Source organism: Orbicella franksi, chromosome 10 (genome assembly GCF_964199315.1).
Source record: "Orbicella franksi chromosome 10, jaOrbFran1.1, whole genome shotgun sequence".
Classification (NCBI taxonomy): domain Eukaryota; kingdom Metazoa; phylum Cnidaria; class Anthozoa; order Scleractinia; family Merulinidae; genus Orbicella; species Orbicella franksi.
Window position 1 is genome coordinate 24,421,340 of NC_138154.1, and position 9,378 is coordinate 24,430,717.

Below are 9,378 nucleotides of genomic sequence, written 5' to 3' on the forward strand. Positions count from 1 at the left end.
AGTTTACTTCATGCAGGATTTAGTTCTTATTAATTAACGAGCTTCACTGGAACTTATCACCTAAAGATGTTATTAATTAAGGCCGGAACGACAGAAATCAAATAATATTATAACATAGATGGACTCTGCGCGCGCTCTGATTGGTCAAAAACCCATGTTTTATCAGAGTATAAAACAAAGAAAAAGCGTGTGTTAGTGTGCTTCGCCACACGCCGAAACATTACAGAACACTCAAGAAATGTAGAAAACACTCGCCTGCGGCTCGTGTTTCCTACATTTCCCTCGTGTTCTCAAATGCCCGTCTTGTTTTATCCCAGTGTAATACACGGCTTAGGCTTCTTTAGTTGTTAAATAGCCCAGGAAACTTGGCTGGTGTTAACATTCAAGGCATTAGCACTGCAAAGTATTTTATAACGTTAACGATAGAAAGCATTATGAGAAAAAAGCAAATATCTGGCAAGTGGCGATGAGTAAATATACTATTAGGAATAAACGTTGTCCAGTTTGGAAATATCTGAATGAAAAATTGAAATTAGAGGAAAGCGGAAGCGAAGTCCAGTTGGCAGTCGGGAGTGTTTTAAGTTCAATTATTTCCAAATTGAGCTTGGTTGTAGTGGTGCACCTGTTATCATATTGCTGCAAAACTTTCCAAATAAAATGTTAATTTGAACATCGGTTAATTTTTTCTGGGCAGTTTACATAATTATCAAATAATTGTATTCTTTTGTGTGGGAACTTGTAGGGGTTTTGGACTGAGAATACAATAAAACAATCACTGCTGCTGCCATGAACTGGCACTTTCACATTACTTTTGAATATTCAATTCAAGACATTCCATTTTCATTTTTTCCTAAATGATAACAAATTATTTAAAACAAGACAGGCTTAGTTCCTGATACTCTCCCACAAATGATTGATGCAAAGGAAAACTATTCATAGTAATCTCCGTCTTAAGCTAAACGTGTAAATGTAATATGAACAAATTATGATTGCTTACCAGGACATGACGTAAGCTTACAGCTTTTCGCCTGAGTGAAGTCCCCTGTGCAGTTTTGTCCTCCAGCATCAGGGGTCGGGTTATCACAGGGTCTGCTTCTAGACTGGGAACCAGTCCCACACGTCTGACTGCACGTTGTCCACGCGGACCACAAACCGAAACCGCCATCGACTGTGGGTAAAACAAGCCAGTGTAAACAAGGCAGTAAAGGCAGGCCATTTGAATTGGCAATTTAACAATAAAATCGTCCCCCTTTAACATTGAAGTAGGCCACAGATAATGGCCGTATTTCCCTAGGAAGATGTATAAACTTAAGTCATTTTATTTAACTAGACTTTTAAATGTTTTTGATGGTGACAATTTTCGTTCTTTTAAATTAATTTGTCCTAAGTGTCGCCGTGTTAATATTTTCTTTGTCTGTACTTGTTAAGTTGATTAGTATATTTTAGATTGTATTTGTGTTATTTAGACTATTTGATTTGTAGTTTAGTCGGGTCAGGGAAGGGTTTTTTCGTGATATTTTTTAGGGGGTTGGGTGTGGGTGTATTGACCAAGTAGGGGACTTATGTCCTATTGTTAAGCACCTATACTTGTACGAATCCTATTAAAGTAATAATAATAATAATAATAATACCTCTCAAATGTGTATTTTGTCTAGGTAAATACGAGAGGCATGAAAGCATAGACATAAAATACATCAAACATAAAACTGGTGCGTTCACAGAAAAGCTGTCTGTTGTAAGAGTTCAGACAAGTTCGTCTGCCTTATGTTACACGTATACGTCTGAGACGCTTAATGGGGTTTGTTTCACGCGTCTTCCAGATGTAGAAAATTGCTAAGTTCGTCTGACGTTAAACGCGTCAGTATTTTTCGTATTTACCTAGACGAATAACACGTCAAAAACGCATTATTGGTCTGCTTAGGTAAATAGTAGCCTCATAACGACTCATGTTCTTTGGCCATTTCAATTTAACAAGAAATAAAATGCAAACAGCGGCAACAAACATAACACATGAACTACCCATGGTTTGGAATAACAATCTAAAATTTTCTTGACGTTTCGCATGCTACAGCACGCATCTGCAGGCGTTACTTTGGAACGGAACTCTCGATAGACCAGGTTTTCGATGCCACCATTATGGATTGTAATTGGATGCTTGACTGGTAGAGGGTTGGGGCAGCCTACGTAAACAGTTTGTGCTAGTACAATATTTCTTTCGAATTTTATGTAATAAGTCAAATTATTATATGGCTGTGTCTCACTAGGACTGGGAACTACAGAATCACGCTTTTGATTGGCTGAAATCGATAATGATCGCGATCTAGACTGGCATCTAGACCGGTTACATTTTGCGGTGAAAAAGTTGCACACTAAAATAAAAAAAGGATTGACTATTTTCTTCAAAAAATATTAGTAGAAGTGCTAAAAAGCCTGATGAGAAAAAAAAAAAAGTAAAGAGGACGAGCGAAATTTGTCAGATTTAAGTTCAGCTCATCGCCTTTCGCAAGTAAAATGCCAGCTAGTACAAACCAGTTACATTAAACGAATTAAATTTTTCTTGTTTGCCATATAATAAGCATCTTATTAACCTAGCTTAGTTGGTCTGCATGGGAGAATTTTGACCTCGGTCTTGTGTACAGATTTCACCGTCCTCGGTCTGCACCCACGACCTCGGTCAAGATTCTCCTATACAGACCTCCTGCTCGGTTAATAAGAGCTAATCATTCTCGTATTTTGATTTGTTATAGAAACAAAATCTTAAAAAAAGTTAGCGCGCGTATTCTCTTTGGGCTATTTTCTAATGTGTTATATAAACAAATCAAAAAAGGGAAGCGAGATCCCTGCAACAAAATCATGCGTAAATCATTTTAATTTCAATGACTGTCAAACCTGGACAAGGTGTGAAGCAAGATATCGCCGTCTCTGTGTCGTTCCCAACACAGTTTTTCCCACCATTCATTGCGGGCGGTTGATTGCACAATCTTGTTCTTTTCAAAATGGTTCCACCTGATATTCCACATGTTTGGGAACACTGTGTCCACGGAGTCCAGGAACCCCAATTGCCGTCAAGAGGGCCAGCTGAAACACAAAGAAGTTTAACACGTGTGGGTTGCCTGTGATCAATCTCAGATTAGCTTTGTTACGAGGTCCAAGACTCCTAAAGTTTAAATGCTTGAGTGCGCCCTTGAGGATTGGGGTTAATCACATGAGTTTTCGTAGCGTCATGCATCGTTTTCGAAAAGCTCCGTTTTCAAAGTGTTTCCCTTCACGCTCTCTTTTTTGTTACATACATACGTAAGGGTTTTCGGCATCAATCTTAAAATAACATAAATAAATAACGGAGATAACTAGAAAAATTAAACATCCAAAAGCAAAGCCAGCGTTTTCAAATTCCTCTGGCTTGGAGAGCGTTTTCGAAAAGCCCCATTTTCGTGACGGATTAGTGTGGACAGTAGGCCTAACCGTAAAATAAAGGTACATTTTCAAAATTCTCCGGCGTATTGTAGACGGGGCCTTAGTCTTAAACTGTCGCATTTGAAGGCGAATGATTTCACTACAATGCTTTCCAGAGACTTACTTGGACACGGCCCAATACATTCCAGCTTGGTTTGAAACGTGTCACCAGAGCATGGCTTCCCGTCCGGGGTGGGTGTAGGGTTAGTACACGCCCTGGTCCTGTTGACTACAGATCCCCCGCACGGGTTCTCGCAGAGAGACCACTGACTCCATTCTGTGAAACCGCCGTCAACTGCAACATCATTGTGTTGATGAGTAATTACTAAATACCTAAGTGAGCCTGCAGTTTTTTCAGAGACGTTGCTAAGCACCATTACGGTGTCATGTGATGTAGCACATGTGATGTGACAATCTTTGGTATACTCGAAAATTTTGCATCTTTTTCCCTTATTTGTTATTGTATAAAAATTATTAACGGAAATTCGTCAAGGTCTTCGAACCAAGTTGCTTCCTCGGGATTTGCCACTCTGACAACACTTCTTTTGACTGACGAGAGTAGATTTTTAATATGTGGATAATCTCGAGCTCAGCCACTAAAATTTTATTTTCACAATAAAAACTAAAAAGGTAATAATCTATTTTCACTCATGCTGTTATTCATACTCACTCATGCAGTCCTTTTGTTCCGAACTGTCTCCTTCATCACAATACTTTCCATCTTCACTTGGTATGGGTTTGGTGCAAGTTCTCGTTCGAATACGCTGATTTCCCGCGCAAATACCTGGTGCACAACCACTCCAACCGGACCATTCGGACCACCCGCCGTCCACTTTCGTGCCACAAAAACACAGAGAAAAACAGAACAATCCGTTTTTCCAAGATAAAACTCTTGTTTATGGATTGGTTGTTAAAAACCTTTTAACTACGTCTAAACGTTTATATTTAAAATGCTTTTTGGTGTTCTTCTGGTTAAACAGCTTCATGGCACAACTTGCTAGTAAAGGAGATGAAATAAAGTCAGGAGGAAATAATTTAAACTAATTCTTTCGTATCGAGACTGCTCGAAAACTATGCAACAAATGTAATATGTTATTGTCAAGCAACCTTTTATGGTGAAGTAAAGCCCATTTTTTGACAGGGAACATCCTGAACGAATCCATTTCTCCTAAATAAGGCTAAGGTGTATTTTATAAAATTCTCTTCACGTTGTGATTAAATCATTTAGACCATATATGCCGACTGGAATTGCTAAGAAGATGAATAGACTAAGGCACCAACCTGAGTTTTTAAAACATCGGAGCGTTTTTCTTCAGCAAACGATAAACTTACCTCAGTCTTTCCGAAAAAGAGTGGTACATCTATCTATTTTAAGCTTTTGCAATGCACTTTTACGCGAAAAACCCTTTTGCTTAATGTCAATTATTACAGTCCAGAAACTGACCAAAACGTTTTCTTTCTTAGATTGTTGCTGTAAGTTAGAAAAAAAAAAAAGGATCAGGTTATCCTTACCTGCTGCCGAGACATAATTCCAAAATATCACTAGAGACAAAAACAGAAATAAACAGGTAATGATATTGTGCATTTTTAGAGCCCAAATTTGTAAAACTCTATTCTAATAGGCAAGACTAAAGCATAGCCTCCAGGATGAACCAGATAAAAAACCGTCTTTGCCCTTCCTTTAAGCCGAGTGACTAATTCAAGCTGCTGAAAAACTGACTGCTTCGGAAATCCTTAATGTTTACTTTACGAACACCTGAAATGATTAGTTATTACAATTGACATAGGTGGATCAACAAAACCCGCTGACTGCGAAAAGACAGGCAGCGTAACAGTTTGTTTACTTTAACTTTTTCCAGAGGAACGAAATGCATTTGAATCAATTTAACTTTTTGCCATCCGATCAAGGCTAACAGACGCCGTTCGTGTTCTTCACGCGAAATCGTTTCTCTCTATTTGCAACACATTTTTATAGGCTGATTAAAACAGACCTACAATTCAATAATTAAATTTTTAAGTCGTTGCCTAAACAATTCACTATTCTTTTAAATTAGTACATTTGTTCTTTAAGTTGCCGTTTTTACATTTTTTTCACACTTTCTTTTGGCATATATTTTTCTTTTCCAGCTTTCACACTTTATTTTTTAAAGACTTTAGACCGGAAGCCAAAAGCTCTACTATTTATCAAATTCATAACCAGAGAAGCAATGCGTTTAGTTATGAAATTTAAGTTCGGTTAGCATTACATGTGGGACAAGCAAAACAATGGCTTAGCTAAATATATGTTTTGAACTGACGCCATATTTACGTATTGGATATTGTCTTTCACAATTGCAGGTTACAGTAGAGACATTTTCGAAATATTGACGACCTCCGGGACTGAGGATCGACTCTAGTTAGGGTAGATGCCTACGAAACATTTCTCATGGGTTTCATAAAAGAAAAAATACTATCGGCATGTACACTGATCAGTAACAAAAACTGACAAGTCTTATCTGATTGGTTCTTTGAGTGGTCTAAAATCTCAATACAGACCACAAATATTGAACCAAACAGGAAGTCATTTGAACGATTCGCTTTTTTGAGACATTGCGTCAACCAAAACTACCTTATTCTCTGTTAAATAGTCACATTTTCTAGATACGTCCGTCCCAGAGGTTGCAAGCTATAAAATAGCCAATATAACAAGTCGAATTTGGAGGCAACTTATTTTTGCCTAACCTTGTCAATGTTGAAGAAAACTTCTTGGTCTTTATTATTTTTTTTGAAAGTTTATGGAGCTCAATTGGTTCAAACATTCTATAAAAAAAAAACATTCGATTCTTAGAAATTGATAACGGGAATTATTTATTATAGACGCTTTCCTAAGTCTCAACTTTTCTGTATAAAATGGTAATATTCAGTTTCTCGATGAAAATCACAGGTGTATTAACGGTAAATAATCTATTGTAATATCAGTTCCATGTTTATGTTTGCAGCTAGGAATTGCAAAGAAATATTTTTTTGTTTCAATTTTCCTGCGCATGAAGATGTTTGCTGTTAAAGACGTTTTGGAGCTATTAACAATCGAACACGCTGATATCTGTTGGAAAATCGGAAATTAAGTTATCTTTTAGTTTTCTAACTGCATTTTTACTGTAACAAAGCTTACAGTCGTAAAATTAAAGAGACTTTAGCGTTTGTAGTCAGTGTACATATTTGACATGGAGAAATTAGGAATAATCCCACTCGTGTGTACAGCTGGGTAAACTGGGGGTGGTACTATTCCAGATGACCAAACAAAACAATAAATCAATTTTCAACGCTCGCTGTCCCTCTCGCACAGCAGGTCTTACATTTTGAAGAAAAAGCGCTTAGCCGTAACTTGCGCATATGTCTTCGTCTACCATATCTTCTTCTCAATTACTTGCAAACTCGTATCTTTAATATAATATATGCTCATTAATTATCACCCTGCTCCGTCCTACACTCAGCTTTTTTTAGCTGGAAAAGTAGTTACACTAAGAAAATGCCTGACGATTAAAAAAAATGAACCGAGACATGCTTAACAACTACTTACAGTGACAACAACTGAACAGTGCCACTTAAAATCGCTTAGCCGGGAAAACGCTAAAAAGCCGTGAAAAATACAAATTTACCCTTCAAATTTGGAAAGTTGAACCATAGTCGCTTAGCCATAACCTCCATTCAATGTTCTTTAGATTTGGCTTATCCTTATATGGAAATTAAGGCTTGTGCTTGTCGGGTAATAAAAAGGAGTCATTACCGTTTGGAAATTTATCCCCTTTTCATAAGTTGTTTATAATTGTTGTTTCCTCCATAAAGATTGGTGCCAAAGTATGTTTGACGAATGTTTATGTCAGTTTGAGGCGATCCAAACATAGCAGAAATGAAAGGCTATTTGAAACTTCATATTTTCTTTTGGCATGATAATCAAATAGAAAATCAATATACTAATGGAAGATATGACTGCAGAAGATATCACTGCATTATTTAGTTTGAATTCAAAACTAGAGGAAAGTAATAAATCTCGTTTATAAAGCAAAACGATTCAGCCGCTTTGATTTTCCTCATATCAGGATGCATAAAAGTAATCTGCAATTAATGCATTCATTAGGGTAAGCCTTCCGTGTTTCATCAGGAAATGCATTGAAATCGGGCATCTTTTCTCACTGACGAAGCCATTGAATATTCCGCACGAAAAACATATCAGGTTGTAAAAAGTGAAAAATACGAAATATTTTGCGTCTCCAGTAACTAGCATTTTGATCGCTGCCGCCGGGAAGGATAATAGTTGCACCATTTTGAATAAAATAGACCTGTTCGTTGTAAAATTAATCCCAGATTTCTCGAGTGAAGCATAACAAGAGGCCAAAGCAACTTAACGATGTCTTTATTTTAGTTAGCTCCAGGGGCGGATTTAGCGGGAGAGTGCAGGGGGTCCGCACCCCCGCCCTTCTCCGAGATGAAGCCTTCTTCGTTTTCGCATTTAAAATTTGTTTACCTCACCAGTCAGTTACGCTATTCCTTAGCGGTGTCCCCGCCTCCTCGTAAGAAAAATCCTGGATCCGCCCCTGAGCTACCGCGGAAGAAAAAGACTTTTATCCTGTCGTTTCGGTAGGACAACTCGGTTTCAGTGACTGCTGCTTGTATTGCGGGAGCAGCCACCGTATGCAAGGCATATACACGGATCGCACGGAGAGTCTGAGATCCAAGTAATCAGCCAACTAGGGACATGAGAAAGTTTTGAATGGACGTTTACGGTAAACGGCAAAGACTGCTTCTGATAAGTTAAGTTTCCAATTCACAAAACATACAATTATTCGAACAAATATTCTAAAAGGCTAGGAAAAGAACAGCAAAAGCTATTTTGCCATTTGCCGTAAACGTCATTTTACGCATATTAATCGTAATAACCGTCTTTGTTGTGACAAAAATAACCACAGAGGAAGCGTGGGTCTCTTTCGTCCCATTCGTCACTGGAGAGCCTGTTCACAAGCCAGATGTACAGAGAAAATATCAAAATCCTAGAAACAAGGATGATGACTGAAATCAACAGGAGCCTGTAGAAATCAACTTCAAGCTGCGTTTATCTGACGGGTCTTCCCAATACAATACAACGTCTAGCAACGCTAGACTGGAACCAAGCCACTTACTATCCTAGGAGACCCGGTGCAGTTAGTGAGGTTAAGGGAAAGTAGGCATGACAGGAGAAAATCGGTAGAAAAACGTTGGACAGAAAACGGGAAGCGAAATCTCGCCAAACAGGCAAGACAAATATGGCGAACGAACGAGGCTTTGCGTAGGCTTCTTATTAGAAGTACGAAACGGACTGTGCCGCCTGCTATCCGCCGACTTTGCAGAAAAATACAAAAGATTTTTCCTGCCCAATCATAAGCCAACATTCACATAGCTGTTTGGACTCAGTCCCCAGGGACGTTTTTATCCAAATTTTCTTCGCCCATTGTTCTTTATCGCTTTGACTTCGCACCAATGTCCCTGGGTCTGCGAAGATGGCCATTTCAATGAATCAATTCGATTTGCGATGAAACGGATTTTTACAATGCATGTACTCTCCCAAAGATTAAAAAAGACGTTTGCGCGTAATAAAATAGTCCCAGATAAAAATAATTTTCCTAAATGATAGAAAATATTTTAATGATCATTAATGATCATAATTCATTTCTGCAAGCGATCTTGATAACAAAGACTATGACAAGACCGAAAGATTATTTCTTCTAACTGATCGACTGATGTGTTAGTGTTGAGAAATCACCTGTTCATCATATATTCTAGTTTAACGATAGCTGCGAATTAGCCACCTAACTTGCTAAATGATTATCTTTACTGTCAACACTTGTCTATTTAACAAATGTTAGGTCTTGTGAGGAGATTGTTAAAATGTCGATAGCTTTACCACATACC

The 9,378-nt window shown here is 38.0% G+C and overlaps 1 protein-coding gene across 1 annotated transcript in view; it reads right to left on the reverse strand.

The window, feature by feature from the left end:
- LOC145500664 (uncharacterized) overlaps positions 1-5,175 on the reverse strand; it is a 49,702-nt gene extending 44,527 nt beyond the window's left edge. Inside the window, exons 1-5 of the mRNA XM_081480190.1 lie at positions 4,966-5,175; positions 4,124-4,285; positions 3,578-3,748; positions 2,890-3,078; positions 998-1,168 (exon numbers count right to left, since the gene is read on the reverse strand). Coding sequence (XP_081336316.1) covers positions 998-1,168; positions 2,890-3,078; positions 3,578-3,748; positions 4,124-4,285; positions 4,966-5,038 — 766 coding nt within the window. The 5' untranslated portion in view covers positions 5,039-5,175. The remainder of the gene's footprint in view (positions 1-997; positions 1,169-2,889; positions 3,079-3,577; positions 3,749-4,123; positions 4,286-4,965) is intronic.
- Between the last annotated feature and the right edge of the window lie 4,203 nt (positions 5,176-9,378).